The sequence below is a fragment of the Amblyomma maculatum genome, chromosome 3, assembly GCF_055883805.1.
Source record: "Amblyomma maculatum isolate TAMU_Amacu chromosome 3, ASM5588380v1, whole genome shotgun sequence".
Taxonomy (NCBI): Eukaryota; Metazoa; Arthropoda; class Arachnida; order Ixodida; family Ixodidae; genus Amblyomma; species Amblyomma maculatum.
The window spans coordinates 67,719,979-67,740,888 of record NC_139346.1 but is presented as its reverse complement, the minus strand read 5'-3'; the positions used below and the strand labels follow the sequence as shown (position 1 = coordinate 67,740,888).

Here is a 20,910-nt window from a genome sequence, read left to right as displayed (position 1 = left end):
GTGGTTAAGCTTTTAGATATTGGGCTGTTTCTTCTGTTCCTGGTGGTCTGTGCATCACACTCTACCGCAGCGTGTGCAGGTAGGCACCGTAATTCTTGCCGTAAGCTTTGTTCAATTCCATTTCATTCTGATCATTTTCATCATATAGGACCAGTTTTATTTGCAGTGCAGGTATATCTCCTCTATGTATCGAATAAAATGATTTACCGAATGCTTTATCGAATGCAGTGCTTTGACACTGTTGTTGGTTCCCTCTCCGAAGCGATGCCAAGAGACCTGGAAGAGACTGGACGAGGCCGAGTTCTGTGGCGACAGCACTCAGGGATTGGTCATCATAGGAGGTCTGCCAAGCGTCATTGAAGAGAAGCCGCACTGTGCTTCCTGGCATCACGGCGTGTTGAACACGGAAACAAGATGCACTACACAGGCAATGGGAGCCCACAATACAGCGGGTTCCAGTTCGCATGACGAGTCGACACCGTCAAACAGCCATGACGCTTCAAGCAAAACCTCCGGCAGAATAGGAATTATTTCCCTAGTCACCACACCAACGTTCTACGCCCTCGTCTTGGGGGCACTGACTGTGGACTATACGGTGACTGTGGTCCACGGTACCATCGTGGACTATGCGCTGGACCGAGGCGTCGACCGGTTGACGGCCGAGCTTTCGATGACGTACTGTGCGCCCGCCATTTTCTTGGGCAGGCTGCTGCTGCCCTTGGTGGCCGACGCGGGACTCATTGACCGCACAAGCCTGGCTGCATTATGCCTTGCTTGCATGGCCGCTTCAGCACTGACGCTGCCGCACACGGCTACGTTCATCACCTACGTTTTGGCGCAGGTGAGCATACAACTTTTATAAGTTTTTAAAGTGTATTTCACGATTTACATGTTAAAGTTTACACGCCATGAAAGCAAGTAAACGTGCCTCGGAATTTCATATGCTTGCGGATCCACTTTGCCTAAATGCAGGCATCGGTAGAAGCTAACATTTTTAGCAGCATGCTGCAAGGCGATCTTGACTGTCTGGTGTAAAAAAATTTAATTTCTCAATGCCTGGACTGGTAAAGCCGCGGAGCCGAGTCATGCCAGGCGGGACTCTTGCGATTTTCGGCGCCGTCAAAAGAGGGCGCACCTGGAACTCTGGCGTCTGGCGGAAAATCTAATGAAACCAGAGAAGCAGCAGAGGTTACTTTTTTAAAGGGCCACTGTCCAGCCTCCAGTTGAAAATATTTTCTTCCCCCGTTAGTGCGAGGCTTCGCCCCCAGAACGCAAGGCCGAAAACATGTTTTTGAAAAGAGTTACTAATAACGCAGCTATACAGCCATCGCAATCACCCGATTCTGATGTGTTTCTCTCTTCCCGTCATCTCGCAAAGGGTTTTCACTCTCCTGCCCGGTCATCAGCCTCCGCAAGCCAAAATCCCCCTTCTCCATCCGAGTTTGGTGGGAGGTGGGGTATGGCAGTCTGCGTGCGCGACAGAAACTGGCGAGGGAGCGCTCCGCTGTAATCATTTCAGCGGCGTGCAGCGCGCAGCGAGCGAGCGGCGCAGCGAGCGACACACACAATTAGGGGTGTACGCCCATCCACGGCCGGTCTCGAGGCAGCCATCCTTCACCCTTCAGTCAGCGAGACGGACCGATAGATGTCGTCACTACTCAGCGAGAAGTAGAGAACGGGGAAGCTGGTTTTCCGAAGGGGAGAATGAGAAAGCTTTGATTAGTATTTTTGCTGCTTTGTGGAACAAGTATCGCTGTAGCATTTTGCACAGACTATCTGCGCTACCTGATCGAAACATTGGGCTTTTTTTCTTAAAAATTTATGCCCTGGACAGTGGCCCTTTAACGGAGGGACGTGAGCATATGAGGAAGGCGCCTTTGTCATGACCTTTTTTCGAAGTTGTGCTTTTGAAGCCGGGCTTCCAGCAGACCATTTTAAGTTTTATATATCTGAGCTCAGCAACATAATTTCTTGTGATATATTTTTCGCCTTTTGAGCACCGTTTTGCTGCACAAATGGTTTAATTACGAGAAATGGGATATACTTATGCCCAATTTTTCAGTTGACTGCACCCCATGTGTCGCATAGCAGGTCGACTACGTACATTCTTTGTAAAATTTTCAGAACATTTTTAAAAGCTTTTCTCGGCCTTTCACGGTTTCTTCCAGCTGCCATTTCATTTCATGTCTTTGTAATTCGATTTAGCTGACTAATACTTTTTAGTAGCATGCTTGGCTAGCCGCACATTCCTCCGCACACTTATGAGCGATCCTTTTAGAGCGAGCATGCAATAAGGTTGTTTATTATTATAGTTGGCTGCTTATAGAGACAAAACCTTCAGTGAAGAAAACAAATGCCACGGCAGTGAGAAAGGCGGCATACAGCGCTAACTTGCAACTAGGCATTATTGACGACACCAACACTGACGTCAGATGAGCAAAATACAGAACAAAACAACAATGTATTCGCGATAAGTTTGCATCCAGGGACACAGTTCTCGACTTATCCGAGAGATAAGTCGATGGCTGAACTGACAGTGCGCTCTGCTCTCTTCTTGGGAATCATGAGGCATATTAATTTCTCACGCATGTAACGGTCCTTCCTCCTGGGTTCAAGTCTGCAATTTCTGAACAACGGCTTGCATGTTTTGATGGTAGGCTCATGACAGCGCACCGAGAGGCGAACGTTTCATCTTTGGTTCCGAACGTTTCAGCAAATGGTCCCGAAGGAGTGCATGATACAGATATTGTATGCGCATAGATAATGCAGGAATGTTCTTGACGGAATAATTTGCTACTAAAAACCGACACCTTCAAGAGTATTGACCAAAAGTAGCTCATTAGTTTCCATGAACACTGAATAGAGACGTGATAGCATCCGTCTTGCTTTCTTGCATGTAAACTGACCTTCAGGTAACGTCACGAATCCTTCCTCTTCGTCTGCGGATATAACTCGAAAGGATTGCTCGCGCAGAGAGTCAGCCACTTTGCGTACGGGCAGTTCGGAAGCACTGGAACCACAACGGCACCATGCAATAATACCTTCGGATTTGAAGGCATCTCTTTCACTTACGTTGAGACATGCGTAGCACAGTGGATAGCAGTTGCACGGCCGCTCGATGGTAGTGCACTAGGTGCGGCCTGCTACGTCGCCCGAAACTGGCGGGAGGCGCCTACTTCCAGTCGCCACCGCCCCGGCGCCACCATTCGGGGACAGCCACGCGCGGAGAGCTGCGCCTGGCTGCACTTTGAGCGCTCCGCTTCACACAATTTGGCAACAAGAATTAGTATATACTGTCGTGTCTAGTGTGACCATGTCAGCACTTAGCGCTTGTTCGGCAAGGATATATACTGGAGTGTAACCTGAACAAATTATAGTGACGGTGGTTCAAAGCCACTCGGTTGGAGAGCTCGCATTACCGTGATGTTGCATTCGGATCCAGTTGTTCGCCACATTAAAATGTGACCCAGCTATGAACAATTCGAAGCTGTTCGGCTGCCATGGTAGCCTAATGCATAACCACTTAATTAACTATGTTGCGAATTCCGTGTGTCATTTTCATACCATTTACTCCCACCTGCATACACCTTTTACAAACAAATTGACGTCAACCTGTTCTAAGCTGCCAGCGCTATCCAATAAAAAATGTCCTACTATGAACAACCTCTGTGAAAATGCGACATGCAACCAAACTTTCTATCTCATTGTGACAAATTTTACGATGGAAATATGAAGATGTTTATCAGGTTAAATCTAGATGATAACCTGAGATCTTCGACTCAGTTGGGGACCTTAAACTTTGTATGCCAGAACGCTACCCGTCATGGCTTCCCGCATTTTGCATGACCGGAGAAAGTAAGCGCGCTTGATAGAGCCGGTCTGCCTCAAGGCGCTACGTATATGCGCCGAAAGATTTTATTACTATTTTTATTGGCTGCTCGCAAACCCATACAATTTTGCTGGTTCGTAATTTTCAGTGGAAGAACGCGCATCGAGTGTTGCTGTTGTGAAACTCTTAGCTGTGATCACAAGAATGTTCACGCGTCATAGCGCAATTGCAGCCGAGATTCAGCGAGCAGCCGAGTAGGCTTATTTAATGGCCACACAAAAAAAAAGGAAGAAAATTACCAATCAGACAGAAAACCTTTCTTGAGAGGGGTTTATGCCATAGCCACAAACATCGCTCCACTGTTGAGTTGACATTTCCAGCCCAGCTCGCTGTCAGTGGGAGCAGCAACTTAATGATATCTTGCATAACGCCTTAGCATGGGCACAATCATTGTTTTTATAGATTAGCTGCAGGTACTGTGTAGAGTGAGAAACCAATGATGAAACCAAAAGTTTACACAGCTTGCTCCTTCGCGCCCTCTTCAGACTTCATCATCCTGTTAATGAAGGGCTGATCACCATCATCATCATCAGCCTGACTATATCCACTGCAGGGCGATGGCCTCTCCCATATTTCTCCACTTAACCCGGTTCTGTGTGTTGTGACGCATGAACACATGCTTATCTACCGAGATACCGGCTAAGCCACTGTTAACGCCAGTAGCTGCGGTGACGTGGCTAGCCAACGTCTATAAATACTACTAACCTTTAATAAAGCTTGTTCGTTCTTCGCCAACCACTTCTCGATTCACTTCAGTGGCGACGAGGCTGCCCACAGCCGGGCACTGTCTGCTCCATGGCGGCCCACGCCGGACCGCCGGGTTTCGACGAAACGGAAGACAGTTGGGAAGCCTATCAAGTGCGTCTGGAATCTTATTTTGAAGCTTACGGAATCGATGACTCGAAGAAACGACGGGCTCTTCTAACGGCAGCTTTAAGTACAGCAACAGTCGGCATAATAACGGGACGTTGCGCGCCGGTCAAGATTCAAGAGCTAGCCTACGAGCAGCTGGTTCTGCTGCTGACTGAGCATTTCGCGCCGCAAGGCAATGAAATTGCGGAGTCGTACAAGTTCTTCACAAGACGCCAGCGTCCGGACGAAACAATGAAGGACTTTATTGCCGAAATTCGGAAGCAAGCCTGTAGGTGCAACTTTGGCGATGCAAGGGACAGGATGTTACGAGACAGACTTGTTTGCGGTCTGCGTGATACCGGCGTTCAGCGGAAACTCTTGTCAAAAGCTTCGCTAACGCTGAAAGAAGCCGAGGATATAGCGTTAGCTGCAGAGGTGGCAGCCCTTAACGTGGACCACATGGATAAGACAAAGGATCATGGCAATATTAACGCCGTGAGGAGCAAGGAGCAGGGCCAACCGTATTGCCACAAAACTCGTACGCACACGGTATCTAAACCAAGCCCAGGTGACGCTTGCCCGTGTTGCGGTAGCACTGAGCACAAGGCAGGGAAGTGCAAGTTTCGCCGGGCGGAGTGTTTTCGCTGCCGACGGAAAGGGCACCTAGCTAAAATGTGCGCGTTGAAACAACCAGGAGTGGCACTTTGTGAAGACCATTCCTCGTCAAGTGACGGCAACGAGCTTTGTCTACTAAGTTTGTACTCTGCGTCTGTTAACTTGACCACGCCCATTATTCGCACATTCCGTTGGAGCGGGATTCCGATCAAGATGCAAGTAGACACAGGCTCGCCGGTCTCCATCATTACGTGGAAAACCTACTGCAAGCATCGGCATGCCTGGCCTGCGCTACTCAAGACGTCTTTGCAGTTGTCCTGCTTCCTGGGCAAGCTCCCCGTGAAGGGCCAGCTCAAGCTTCCTGTCTCGTACGCGGGAAAAACCTTGGAAGCGACGCTGACCGTGCTGCAGTGCGCTGGCCCGGACTTGTGCGGACGTGACATCATCAGCGCATTTGAGCATAGCGGAAGATCCGTCCTCAGCATTGCCAGCGATGCAACCTCTGGTGAGCAAGATTTGTCGCACCAACCTTCCGTTAGCGCACTGATGGAAGAGTTCAGTGATTTGTTTACGCCAGGTCTAGGGCGCATTAACGGTCCCGCAGTTCATCTGCGGTTGCATGAAAATGCGAAACCGCGTTTCTGCAAAGCTCGTTCTGTGCCATATGCAATGCGGGAGCAAGTGTCTAATGAAATAGACCGGCTTGTTAAAGATGGCATTCTCTCGCCTATCGACAGTGCGGATTGGGCCACGCCTCTGGTTCCCGTGATCAAGAAGAATGGTTCCATTCGGTTGTGTGGTGATTTTAAGGTGACCGCAAACTCTGCATGCGTTACGGAGCAGTACCCATTGCCGAAAATACGGGATATTTTCGCCAACCTAAACGGCGGGGAAGTCTTCAGCACTATTGACTTGAAAGATGCTTACAATCAGTTGCCGCTTGATGAGGAAACCAGGAAGCTTTTGGTCGTAAACACCCCGAAAGGCCTGTTTTGCTTCAATAGACTTCCGTTTGGTGTAGCCTCTGCTCCTGCAATTTTTCAGAGACGTATGGAAGGCATCCTGCAAGGCATTCCGGGCGTTCAGGTTTACCTGGACGACGTAGTAGTTGCGGAAAAACACGGGAACTCTGACACACTGCGTGAAGATTTCAGGCGTTTCCGGCAGCATGGTGTGAAGTTGCATCCCCAGAAATGCAAGTTTCGGCAAGCAGAAGTTGAATTTCTGGGACATCGTATAAGCGCGGACGGGTTGTTACCTAAAGCAGATAACACTGCCGCCATAGCAAAGATGCCGAAGCCAACGTGCGTTACGGAACTGCGGGCATTCTTGGGGTTTGTAACCTATTCACGCATTTCTGGGAAATTTGGCTATGGTTCTGGAGCCGCTGCATGAATTACTAAGAAAGAACGCACGCTGGAAGTGGGGGGCGAGACAAGATAACGCTTTCCGGACAACGAAGCGGCTGCTAGAGGAAGCAAAGTTCTTGGCACACTACGATCCAAGTAAGCCCCTTTTCTTGGAAACCGATGCATAATCGTGTGGCGTTGGCGCCGTACTATACCACAGAGTAAATGGGCAAGATCTACCAATCGGGTTCCGATCGCGAACTCTTTCAGCTGCTGAGCGCAATTACGCGCAGATTGAAAGAGAGGCATTGGCGGTAGTATTTGGTGTTACAAAGTTCCGGGAATATCTGCTCGGGAATCAGTTCACGCTCGTCACTGATCACAGACCTCTCGTGAGCCTTTTCAGCCCCGACAAGCCCGTTCCAGCCATGGCCGCTGCACGGATTCAGCGTTGGTCTCTCCTGCTGAGCGCCTACAACTACAAAATTCAGTACAAACCAGGGAAGGCACTGATTCCTGCCGACACCCTTAGCCATTTGCCTGTGCGGGAGAAGCAAAACGCTAAGATGGCAGACGATGATGCGCGTGAGTACGTTCTTCTAACAGATCACCTAAATTTTGGTCCGGTCTCAGCGATTGATTTGGCCAAGATGACGGGCAGTGATAGCGACCTCGCGCAAGTCCGCCAATACATTCACAATGGCTGGCCACGATACTGGCAGCCCAGTCAGGAGCCATTACGCAAATATATGCACAGGAAGGACGAACTGACTTGCAGCCATGGAATTGTATACTGGGGTCATCGTGCGGTAATTCCGACGGCTGCGAGGCTACCAATGCTGCGTATGCTGCATGACGCGCATCAAGGTATAACGGCCATGAAGAACTTGGCTCGGTCTGTATTCTGGTATCCAGGACTCGATCGGGACATTGAGAAGCTTCTCAACGCGTGTCCAACATGCATAGAATGCGGCAGCATGCCCGCGGCCCAACAACCCGTTCCTTGGCCGAAAACGGAAGAGCCCTGGTCTAGAATCCATGTCGATTTTGCGGGGCCCTTGGAAGGTCACATGTTGATGGTTGTGGTCGATTTTCATACGAAATGGATCGAGGTTGCTGCTATGAAGACTGCCACTTCAATGAAAACAATTGAAGCACTGCAGACAATGTTCAGCCGATTCGGCTTGCCAAGGACTCTCGTGACTGATAACGGGCCGCAGTTTAGTAGCGAGGAGTTCAGGGCATATATGATGCGCAATGGCATCATTCATTTGCGGACAGCTCCTTACAAGCCGCAGTCTAACGGCCTGGCGGAAAGGGCGGTACGTACTGTGAAGCAAGGACTAAGCAAGAACACGCACGGTAGTCTGCAAGCACGCCTGGACCACATTCTGTCTCATTATCGGCGTACTCCCCATCTAAACGGGAAAACCCCGGCCTCCATGCTTCTCGGTTACGAGCCGCGCTGTTTACTGCACAATATCGTGTCACGACCTTTTCTCTCTGCAGGTGCTTGCAACAACGGCAAACCGCTGCGCAAGGAAATCTGGTTCAAGAACTACGGAGCAGGTGACAAGTGGAAACCAGGTGTGATAGAGTCCACCGAGGGCTCGCGCATGACAACCGTAAAGACCGCAGATGGGGAGCAACATCGCCGCCACCTGGACCAGCTAAAGACCAGGAGAACCAGTGTGGAAGGAGCGGAGGTTAAACCCGAGGCCCCCACGGAGGCATCAATGGCTGAAGACAGCCCAAGCGTATCGGGAGAGCCACAGTCTTAAGTGCACGGCAGCAGCGCGAGCCAGTGTAAAGCGGGCGCTGACATGCAAACGCCCTCAGGCTCACAAGCTGAGGACAGTACAAACGAGGCACCGGTGACTGGCGGCGCTGGAGTGACACTGCGTCGGTCAAAAAGGAACACCCGACGCCCCGACCGCTTCACTCCTTAAGAGGGGAGAATTGTTGTGACGCATGAACACATGCTTATCTACCGAGATACCGGCTAAGCCACTGTTAACGCCAGTAGCTGCGGTGACGTGGCTAGCCAACGTCTATAAATACTACTAACCTTTAATAAAGCTTGTTCGTTCTTCGCCAACCACTTCTCGATTCACTTCACTGTGCTAACTGCATCCACTTGACCCCTGCGAACTTCTTAACCTCATCCGCCCACCTAACTTTCTGCCGCCCCCTGCTACGCTTTCCTTCCCTTGGAATCTAGTTTGTTACCCTAAGCGACCATCGGTTATCCTCTCTTCGCACTACATGTCATGCCCATGTCCATTTCTTCATTTTAATTTCCGCTAGAATGTCGGTAACTTGAGTTATTTCTCTGACCCACTTCCATAGCCCTCTGGGTTGTCCCTAACTTAAGCAGAACTCTTTTGGTTAGCCTCCACGTTTCATCCCCATAGGTGAGTACAGGTGAGATGCAACTGTTGTTTATTTTCCTCTTGAGCGATACCGGTAAGCTTCTAGTCATAATCTGCGAGTGCTTGCCAAATGCGCTCCATCCCAACCTTATTCTTCTTATTTCCTTTTCATGGTCCGGATCTGCGGTTACTACCTGTCCTTAGTAGACATATTCGCCTACTACCAGTACTTTGCTACGTAATGTAAACTGCTGTTCCTTCCCGAGGCTATTGAACATTACCTTAGTATTCTGCATATTGATTTTCAAGCCTACGTTTCTACTTTTCCTGTCTAGGTCATCAATCATTATTTGCAGTTCATCCCCCGAGTTGCTTAGCAAGGCAATGTCATCAGCAAATCGCAGATTACTGAGGTATTCTTCATCTACCCTTATCCCTAACTGCTCACATTCCAAGTCTCTGAATACTTCCTCTAAGCAAGCTGTGAATAGTACTGGGGAGATCGTGTCTCTTTGCCTAACACCTTTCTTGTGGGAATTTCGTTACATTCTTTATGCAGAGCTATGGTTGCTGTACAGCCACTATATATAACTTCCAGCACTTTCATGTGCGGCTCATCTACCCCCTGATTTCGCAATGCCTGCATCACCGCCGAGGTTTCAACTGAGTCAAATGCTTTTTCGTAATCAATGAATGCTATGTATAAGGGCTGGTTATATTCCGAGCATTTTTCTATCACCTGATTGATGGTATCGATATGATCGATAGTAGAGTATCGTTTCCGAAAGCCTCCTTGATCCTTTGCTTGATTGCTGTCTAAGGTTCTCCTTATTCTATTAGCGATTTCCTTAGTAAATACCTTATAGCTAACAGACAGTAAGCTGATTGGTCTATAATGTTTAAGGTCCTTAGAGTTCCCTTTCTTATGAATGAGGATAATGTTTGCATTCGTCCATGGTTGCGGTACCGTCGATGACACCAGGCACTGCGTATACAGGGTAGCCAGTTTGTCTAGCACAATATAACCTCCGTCCTTCAGCAAATGTGGAGTTATCTGACCCTCTCCAGCTGATTTCCCCCTTTTCATAGTTTCTAATGCTTTCTTGACCTCGTCCTTCGTCACTGGTGGAACGTCTGACTGTGTTTCCTTACCGCCAATCCCATTATGGTCCTGACTACTTTAGCTACTGTAGAGATCTGTATAGAACTCAATAAGTATATAGCGGGTAATATAGGTGAATTCTATAGTATTAATGAGAGGGTGGCAGGCATCGTAATTAGGCTTAATAAGCGGTATAAACTGAAGGTTGTACAAGCCTATGCACTTACATGCAGTTATGATGACCAGGCAGTTGAAAGCTTCTACGAAGATGTAGAATCGGCAATGCGAAAAGTAAATACGCAGTATACTGCATTAATGGGCGACTTCAATGCCAAGGTAGGGAAAAAGCAGGCAGGAGACCAGACAGTAGGTGGCTATGGCATTGATTCTAGGAATAGCAGGGGGGAGTTACTAGTTGAATTTGCAGAGCGTAACAACCTAAGAATCACGAATACCTTCTTTAACAAACGAAGGAACCGGAAATGGACATGGAAAAATCCTAACGGGGAGAATAAAAATGAAATTAACTTCATATTGTGTTCAACGCCCGCTATTATGCAAGATGTAGAGGTAATCGAGAAAGTGCGATGCAGTGACCACAGGATGGCGAGGTCCCGAATTAGCCTAAATCTGAAGAAGGAACGCAACAGATTAGTAAGAAAGAAACCCATCAACGAATTAGCCGTGAGGGGGAGGACAGAAGAGTTCAGGATCTCGCTACAGAATAGATATTCAGCTCTAACCGAGGATGGCGACATTACCCTAGAAGCAATGAACAATCATTTCAGAGATATCATTATTGAATGCGCTGTAGAAGTAGGCGGTAGGATAGTTATAGAGGATACCTGTAAGCTGTCTAAGGAGACGAAAGATTTGATTAAGAAACGCCAGAGTATGAAAGCTTCCAATCCAACAGACCAGATCGAATTGGCCAAAATATCAAAGCTAATCAATAAGCGCAAGGTGGCCGATATAAGGCAGTATAACATGGAGAAAATTGAGCATGCTGTAAAGAACGGGGGAAGCCTTAAAGCGGCAAAGAAGAAATTGGGCATAGGCACAAACCAGATGTAGCGATGAGGGACAAGGCGGGCAATGTCATCACGAATATGGACAAGATAGTCAAAGTAGCCGAGGAGTTCTATACAGATCTCTACAATGAAGGGCTCGTATACTGACAAAGCTTGATTACTTCCTTTGCGGGGTACATTAAGCCTCCATTCTCCTTGGTTTTCATTAACCTGTAACTGGTCCAGTTGACTCATATTTCCTGCAACTGGCTCTTGCTCGACTGACATTTCGCCTCAAAACCATTACCAAATATCGCATAAATTAAACAACAACCTGGTAGTGATAAACAAAACTTGTGGTTCTTAAGTCTCCTTGAGGAGCCTCGTTAGAGTGCCCGCACTTTGCTACCTGCTTATTCACCGTATTCCGTAATTGCTGTCTCTGTCGCATATCATTAGAATGCAGCCTTAAGCCACCGCATTATATGAAATAGCCCCCTACACATAGCTATATAAAGCCCCTCTTTACCGAAGCCGTACGAACGTGCCCTATAAGAATATAGTGTACTTGACTTGGGATCTAAGGGCCCCGCTTTCAATAATTTCCGTTTCACCCTTACATCTTATTGACTCTCTGGTTTGGAAGCTCCTGCCACATTGGCCATGTCATGTGTTCTCATTCCGCCAAAGGTGTCTGGTCATACCACCAACTAAAGTGCCTCTTACCTGAGAGGTTTTTTCCGACTTTACGCCGATAGAGCACGCACCGGATTTTCTGTGGAACGTGGCTTTTCATTTTATCATATCGGCTCAGACAGTCTCAACAGTATAAACAAATGCACAGGCTCCTTTACTTGCAAGGCCACTCAGACTAGCGCGGACAAAATTTAGAACAAATTGCATGCTTATATAAAAAAAACACCTTCGTAGCTTTTTCTGATATGTCCTCTCAACATAACCTGCGAGAAAAGCTTCTGATGCTACCTCATCGTGTTCATCTGCTTCTCAAGACATCGTTAAAAATCCTAGTTCACTGGCCAGCGCCCTGGTAACTAAATACGTTAAACAACGTGACAGGAACACAGGAAAAGAGGACGACACAACTAGCGCGGTTGTGCCGTCTTCTCCTGTGTTCCCGTAACTTTGTTTGCACGGTTAACCTATAATTATTCACCAACAAGTCCAATCTACTGTCCCTTGTAGATCAATCATTTTCATTCTTAATCTCCCTCCTTGCACGTCCGCTTTTGCGACTGGCACACCAGAGCACAGATGCGATGCACAGATAACAGGCACAGCTTCTGCGCATAGATTTTCGCTCCATGAGCCTAGAACGGCTTTCGCCTTAAAAAATAAACGCATCCAGTCTCAACGTTAACGTTCTTGCACACGCGCACACAAAAAACTGCGTTTACCACGCAGACGCGAGACGAACGCGCCCAGAAAGGAAGCAAACCGCGCGCTCAGAGCCGGCGACCCCGGCGGCGACGTGTCCCCGAACAGTGGCGCCCTCAGCAGAAATAGCGGGCGCAACTGTAAACTCCCCAAGGACGCGCTTGCCCATTGACGGCGGAGCGCGCAGCAGGCCGCACCCAGTGCGCCTCCATCGAGCGGCCGTGGCAGTTGCAAGGCACTCAAATCCAGATGCTATACTCGCTTCCATTCTTTTGGAAGCACGTTGCAGTCAATGACTAGAACCTCACGCAGATTATCCCTTAGTTTGGCCCTCAATCTTGCCAGCGTCACTTGCCGCAAATAATAAATATTTTTGGCAAGTGATAAGGCAGCAACACTTTTGTTGTCTCCTCAGTTCAGTTCAGTCGTTCAGTCGTGTCCGACTCTTCGTGACCTTATGGACCATGTCACGCCACGCTTTCCGGTCTCTCACTATCTTCCTAACATCACATAACTTCATCTGCAGTGCCTCGAGGATGCCATCTAACCATCGCGTTCGCTGCCTACCCCTTCTCCGGCGACCCTCAACCTTTCCCAACATCAAATCTTTCTCCAGCGACTCCTCTCTTCTCATCAGATGACCAAAGTAGCTGAACTTTAACTTTAGAATTTGACCCTCCAATGAGCAGTCAGGGTTTATGGTCGACAATATCGACTGATTTGATCTTCTGGCAGTCCAAGGAACTCTCAAGAGTCTTCGCCAGCACCACAATTCAAACGCGTCAATTCTTCAGCGGTCAGCGTTTTTCACAGTCCAACTCTCGCATCCATACATCACAACTGGAAAGACCATAGCACGAGTTATACGGATCTTGGTTGGCAGACTAATGTCTCTGCTCTTTACTAGGTGGTCAAGGCTAACCATTGCTCTCTTTCCCAGAAGCAGGCGTCTCCTAATTTCATGGCTGCAGTCTCCTTCCGAAGTAATCTTGGAGCCCAAGAAGAGAAAATTTGTCACAGCTTCCACTTCTTGTCAATTGATGCTCCAGGACTTGATAGGGCAAGACGCCATGATCTTTGTCTTTTTAATGTTCAGTTTAGGCCCAAACTTCTCACTCTCTTCTTGTACGCGCATCAGAAGTCTCTTGAGTTCCACTTCACTTTCTGCCATTGAAGTGGTATCATACGCACATGTAAGGTTGTTGATACGTTTTCCAGCAATCTTCACTCCAGCTGAAGACTCGTTCAGACCGGCCTTCCTCATGATGCACTCTGCATATAGGTTAAATAGACAGGGCGACAGTATGCAGCCTTGCCTCACTCCTTTCTCTATCGGAAACCAATCAGTAAGACCATGCCCAGTTCTGACTGTGGCCTCTTGCCCTTCATACAGGTTGCTGAGGAGACGGATGAGGTGAATTGGAACTCCCATCTCTTGGAGAGCTTGCCACAATCTGCTGTTATCTACGCAGTCAAACGCTTTCGCATAATCAATAAAGCAGAAGTAGATGGGTTTCTGGAACTCTTTTGCTTTTTCCATGATCCAGCGAAGGTTGGCAATTTGGTCTCTAGTTCCTCTGCCCTTGCGAAACCCAGCTTGCACGTCCGGAAGCTCCCGATCCACATACTGCTGCAGCCTACTTTGGAGGATTTTCAACATCACCTTGCTAGCATGCGAAATAAGCGCGACCGTGCGGTAGTTGGAACAATCTTTGGCACTGCCTTTCTTTGAAATGGGGATGTAAACTGACCTCCTCCAATCCTGTGGCCACTGCAGGGTTGTCCAAATCTTCTAACATAATGTATGCAGAATGTTAACAGCGTCATGGTTGAGGTTTTTAAGCAACTCAGCTGGAATGCCATCAATTCCGCTAGCTTTGTTCTTAGCAAGGCTGGCTAAGGCCCATTCAACTTCACTCTTCAGGATGCCCGGCTCGAGATCAGTAATCACAAGTCCCCTAAGTTTAAATGAATTCTCTACCTGCAATGGCAGCCTGGCCTGGCGCAATCAATGCGCGCAGCTTAACGGGCCACTGTCCAAGATCACACAACCTAAAGGGTCACTCCTAGTGCTTCCATCCATTCCTACAGCAATGCTCGCTACGGAACGCAGAAAAAAAAGTGTGAACCAAAGCTGTATCGCTCTTACTTTCGAAGAGCCAAATCTCCTCGTCCTCTACGCGGTCCTATTGAACCTTGGATATGACCCACAAACAGGGAAGGCATTAAATGGTCCATCTCCCTGGCTGTCGGGTGAAACACTTCTCCTCATCTTCTCGGCTAGCGCGCCCTTTTCCGTCCTTCTTCTTTTTTTTTTGCACGCGCATACAACCAAACAAAAAAGAATTACTTCTTTGTCCTAGTCCTGTATGCTTCGCAGTGTTGTAAGCTACGTACCGCTGATATATTTGAGCAACCGCGAACACAAAAAACACAAGCGAGCATAATTACAAACACACACACACGCACAGGCAGACACACACGTTCACTGCCTTGCTTTTCTAAGAAATGCCAGATAGATTCTCAAGTCCACGCTTCGGCCGCCCATTGAACTCAGGCAGGTCCATGAGGGGCGCAAGATTGCCGCCAAATCTCGGGTTTCGAGCAAACGATCGCCCTTCCCTTGCCTCCACGCCCCTGGAGCACTCGGGTAGCAAAAATCAACAAAGAATACCTGCCGAGGCGGAACGATAACATTGGCATCAAGCGCCTTAACAAGACAGCGCACGCCACTCAAATTCGAGGAGGAGGGCGAATTTCGCTTGCGGGGGATAGTTGACCGGGCAGCAGAGAGAAACTTTTTTAGAAGGAAATGAAGGAGAGGAGCATGGCGCGCATAGATTGAATTGCATAGATGTAATACCCTGTTAATCAATTTTCAGGAAAAAAAATGTTTCCAACTGGTCTTTCAGATGGCAATGCCTCATAGAGACCAGATTAAAATAGATTTACGATCTTAGGGTGGTCAGTAGACTTAACTAAAGAAACAATTCCGGTATCTCATTGTTGTCTATCTGTACCACTGAAACTTAAGAAATTTCACCTGCTTATCTCATGCACTCTAGACGGCGTGAGGCTGCCAAACAGACACCCCATGGCCTGAGTCAAAGTCAACTCTTCGTGCGCAAGCAAAAAGAAAGCGTCCTTGTTCGCCAAACGGCACATGGGATGTGAGGCGATGAACGTTCGATCGAAATCAGCACATTGATAGGCTCCTGGGGTATTAGCAATAAAGTTCAAGAAAAATATTCATTGGCCTCATCGGTGGCTATATATTGAAAAAAAAAAAAAAACATGGCAGTGGCTTAGCTTGGCTACGCCAGGATATACGTAGCGAGAGCTACTCTCCTCTGGTTTCGGAATGTTGCCGAGCCTATTGTTGAGCTTGTATCCATTAGCAATAAAGTGACATTGGTCGTCACACATCATTTTGTTTTATTTCATGCACAGAACGAAAGACGGCCGATGATCAGTATAGTAACACGCGGTCGTTTCGATTGAATGTATGCTGAATTTGGAATGTACCGATTCTCTTCGATATATGAGGTCAATGGCAGTCCCCACTGTTTCGTAAGGACGTTGATATTTGATGCCAGTTTGAAGTTGGATTTCTGTGTCATATAATGACTAAACGAGTTCTCCTCTCTGTTGAAGTCCCAAATGTCACGAACAACTCTAAACTCATGCCGTAACTGGCACACAGGTGGCGACCACTATATTGTATGTTTGATGTTCGAGAGATGTTTGCGGCGTTACGTAAATCCCTTGTATGACAATGCCGCTGCATAAACGTTCCAATTAAGAAAGGTTTTAGGTAAGGAGACGCGATCTTCCCAGTACTATTTACAGCTTGCTTAGAGAGTGTATTCAAAGGTATGTAATGGGAACAGTTAGGCATCAGGGTTGATGCAGAATATCTCAGTAATCTGCGATTCGCAGATGGCTTTGCCTTAAGTAACTCAGGGGACCAACTGCAACTTATGATAAGTGATCTGGACAGGAAAAGTTGAAAGGTAGGCCTAAAGATTAATATGCAGAAGAATAAGGTAAAGCTGCACAGCCTGGGAAAGAAACAGGTGTTTAAAATAGGTAGCGAAGCGTTGAAAGTGGTAAACGAATATGTCTACATAGGACAGTAGTCATCGCAGATCCGGATAACGACAGTGAAATAACTAGGGGAATACGATTGGGGTGGAGCGCATTTGGAAGGTACTCAAACATGATGACTAGCAGCTTACCGGTATCACTCCAGAGTAAAGTGTATAACAGTTGCATCCCACCGGTGCTGACCTATGGGGCTGAAACATGGAGGTTAACGAAAAGGGTTCTACTTAAGTTGAAGACAGCTCATGGGTCCATAGAACGGCAAATGGCAGGTATAACGTTAGGATGTAGGAAACTTGCAGAGTGGGTCAGAGAAATAACTCAAGTTACCGACATTCTAGTGGAAATTAAGAAGAAGAAATGGACATGGGCAAGACATGTAGCGCGAAGAGAGCATAGGCGATGGTCTCTAAGAGTAACCAATTATATTCAAAGGGAAGATAAGTGTAGCAGGGCGCGGCAGAAAATTAGGTGTTGGATGAGATTAAGAAATTCGCAGGGGTTAGGTGGATGCAGCTAGCACAGGACCGGGTTAATTGGAGAAAAATTGAAGAGGCCTTTGCCCTGCAGTAGCTAAACCCTGCCGATGATGATGATGCAAAAACGAAATTTGTCAAAACGATTACAAGGATGCGAATAAAGACAGTTGCCGTAGCGTTGAAATGCCAGTTCTCGACGGTAAGCTGGTAATTGTCCTGCCATTGAGCATTGTTTATTTACCATTACCTCTGAAATCTCCAGCGCAAACAAACTTTCATGTGTACGAAAAGATGAACGGCTCAAACTCGGTTTGTCTAAATATATCGGCTTTCAATTACGAACCTAATAAATCTGCTTTCTTATTTCACATCTTGCCTTGACAGCAGATGTAAAATTATTTTGGCGTCATTTAGTTTTTCTCAAGGCTGAGCACCAAGGCCCTAAGTAGCAACTGAATAAACAACTGCGCAGGTGCTCCTCGCCTTCTTTCTGTCCTGCCTGTCCACCCTGAAGGCAGTCCTAGCGGCGGACAACTTCGGCGCCGAAGCCGTGCCGGCCTACTACGGCGCCAATGGCCTCGCCCTAGTGCCTGTCCTACTTGCCAACCCATCGCTCACCGGTAGGCGCTATAGATGATTCTCTTTTGTCGCGTGCTGCACTTTGTTGCCGATGCAGTGATATATTCCTCCAGACGAGAACGGTTACATTGGAGTCGTTGTCATTGTTGTTTCATTCCCAACACTTACTCAGACATAAATCTGTTTGCCTCTTAAGACGTCCTATTCTTGTGTAGTTGTAACTTCTTGTAATTTCTCATTAATGCCCATATACAATGATGACTATGGCAGTAAAGTACCCCTGCGTCGTCTACGCGTCCACTTTCTTGTGCAAAGGATTATGTTTAATCTCGTTTGAAACCAGCCCATGCGTTACTGTGCCCACTTTTGCAGGCTACTTCCGAGACACACTGGGATCTTACGACAACCTCTTCCGGCTCATCGCAGCACTCCATTTGCTCACTTCCGCCATATACTTCTTGCTGGCCTACAAGCAGAGGCAACCAAAGAGGATCGCTCAACATATGGCGACAGCGTGAAGAATGTCTTGTCAACGACAGTGTTAATCGTAAAAGTTACTGCTTATTTTTTGCTCACAGGACATATTAGAACTGTTTGGACCACACACGCTCACTTTACCTGGTTAAAGCTGAACAACGGTTAACTAGAATCGAAACTATTAAGGAATTAGGCGCATTTTATTCCATGTTCACACTGTCTCCAGTGTATGGCAGAAAATATATTCTGTTGTTTATTGTACATGACCGACTCGCTCATTCCCTGCACTTGTAACTGCAGACTAGTTTGATTCGATGCCTCGAATATTTGTGCATTTGGCTACGGGACAAAGAGAATAACTATGAGCTCTCTGGAAGAAGCCTTTATATGTTGCTACAGTCGCAGCTATGCGACCCGCAAGGAGAAGGTATTCCTTTACAACGCTCCTGAAGCCGGGATTCGAAGCGGAGGACTACAATCAACATCTCTTCAGTTTAAAAAACTGCTTTTATACAATCGAACATGATATATGCTTCAAAATTATGAACGTGTGCCAATCGTCACTCGAAAGTCCCTCCGGTACTGGTGCTGCTCTTTGCGGCCGCACCGCGCGTAGAACGCTAACTGAATGCGGCACACGGCGCTTTCGGACTGCCTGTTCCACTGGACACTGACTCGCCATGATACAATGGCTGAAGCCAAGCGAAAACGGCAGTCACCTTCTGTGCCACATGCGCGATGTCTCCAGAATATACGCAGCACCATGCGGCGACCCCGAAGGTAATGCGCAAAGCTCCGTCATATAGTTGCGGCGAAGTGCCGTGACAGGTACAAGTACTGAAGAACTCTAGTTTTATTGAATAGAACTAAAATAATAATGACGAACACGTTTCAAGCGGTCGTTGTTGGCATTGAATTGCATACCGCTGGGATATCCAGTTGAAGTCATAATTTGGGCACCCCTTTGGACTTCCTCCACTTAAAGAGAGGGAACCTGCAGCCACACATGCAAAGAGAACACACTAAATGCAATCATGTTCCAAGAAGCAAGCGGCCCGGTTGAACTAACCCGCTACGCCACTTATACCCTGCTAGAAATACAAGGAAAAAAACAGGTCCAAGTCGGTCACGACCACACTAGTCTGTCAGCATTACAACATGAACACGAATACATGAGCGAAGATTGTCATGAATGTCAAGATAGAACTATTTCCAAACACAAAAGGAAGGAAAGTCTCTTCATTTTGAACACGTGCAGCTCGCCCAAAAACCAAATGACAAGTCTGGAGTAATTTTTGCAGAAAGCCATAAGACTGGATGATAAGCTAGGACTACATAGTAGTCACTGGGTATGGGATTTACACGCCCCGCATCCGACAAGGGGACATTGGGCAGCCTCTTCCGAGGGAAACTAACTGTGGACACAAATTCCAGCAATTAAACCTCACTGTACTTAACTCACAGACACCGCAAAGTTAGGCAAAAGCGTCAGTATAGACACGAACCTATTTTTCATGCTAAGCAGCGACCTAGAGGCCGAGAAGTAATCAAAAACAAGACAGACCTTGGGCAGCGATCACGATTGAAGTTGTATCAATGTGTTGGGAGACTCAAACACAATATAAACAGACGCACTGGGGAGGCCTCAATGACCGGAATTGGCGACATCACAGACTCGAGTTAGACGCATACGTAGGAAGCCGACCAGAGCATCATGAAGAGCTGGAATGCCTTCAGAATGGAAACATGCTAAAGTCATGGCCGCCTGATGCCTCGTGGGAGCTGCCTGCCGAGTCGCGCGACTCGGCAGAAAAAGGGAAGCATGTGATGCCGCTGTTTGCGCTTTGAGGCGCCAGGGGCGCCAGGCATCGCTGAAAGGTAGGGAGAAAATTTGGCAGTTTGGAGGGTATTCGTGTTTAAATATTATAAACGTGTTTTCGGTGGAGCAGCTGAACACTGCACTTATGATTACCCGGAAGCACAGCGTATTGTCGAAGATGTTCGTCGCTCAAAAGAGCATTCCTGGGTAAGCTCTTGCGTACAAACCACGCGATCACATCAACGTTTTTTGCCACACCATCACGTTGTGCGTAGCGTTGCCAATGAAATGCTGCAAGAATCCCGGATGCTTCCAACTAAAATTTTTTATGAGGCGTGACTGTGCAACGTCTAGCGGCCAGGTAATGACGAGAGAAGGCACTGACAAATGAGCTCCAGGGATGTTGCGTGCTCAATAAATTTCAATTTGGAAAATTATAGGGAAAGAAGGAATCCCAAGCCGCTCAGACCCGCGGTGGTTCCGATGTAGCTCAACTTCGATTCACGTATATACAACTGCCAGGGAGTTCAGAGAAGCGGGGTACGATTTGTCTTGCGCTGTCTGATGATGCACTGACGTATCGGACAGCCATATATGTTCGAACGAGTGTCCATCGAGGAGTGAATGCAGACAAGGAATTTAGACATTCAGATATTGGTACTAAACACGGCCACAGCTGACGTTTAGCAATGCAGCTCGATGTATGAGGCAACTAAGCTTCTGACCAGTGATTAGTTAAGATGTATGTCAGATCACGCAGCGTAAATTAGATGAATCTTAAACGACATTCGATTTAACACGTTTTATTAAGATCTTATAAAACGAGCTCATCACTTCGGAATGAAGCCCGATGATTTGTTGAGGGAAT

General features: G+C 47.5%; 2 protein-coding genes across 2 annotated transcripts in view; both read left to right on the top strand.

The window, feature by feature from the left end:
* Window positions 1–18,379, top strand: part of LOC146194902 (uncharacterized) — a 38,283-nt gene extending 19,904 nt beyond the window's left edge. Inside the window, exons 4-6 of the mRNA XM_084596667.1 lie at window positions 263–841; window positions 17,640–17,787; window positions 18,119–18,379. Of these exons, the coding sequence (XP_084452793.1) occupies window positions 263–841; window positions 17,640–17,787; window positions 18,119–18,264 (873 nt within the window). The 3' untranslated portion in view covers window positions 18,265–18,379. The remainder of the gene's footprint in view (window positions 1–262; window positions 842–17,639; window positions 17,788–18,118) is intronic.
* Window positions 4,609–7,101, top strand: LOC146194903 (uncharacterized). Its single transcript, XM_084595951.1, has 2 exons — window positions 4,609–5,861; window positions 7,091–7,101. The coding sequence occupies exons 1-2, from the start codon at window positions 4,685–4,687 to the stop codon at window positions 7,099–7,101; spliced, it is 1,188 nt and encodes a 395-aa protein (XP_084452077.1). The 5' UTR covers window positions 4,609–4,684.
* Window positions 18,380–20,910: the final 2,531 nt, after the last annotated feature.

Coding starts and splice junctions, on each gene's coding strand:
- LOC146194903 (XM_084595951.1), top strand. CDS start 4,685: ATGGCGGCCCACGCCGGACCGCCGGGTTTCGACGAAACGGAAGACAGT.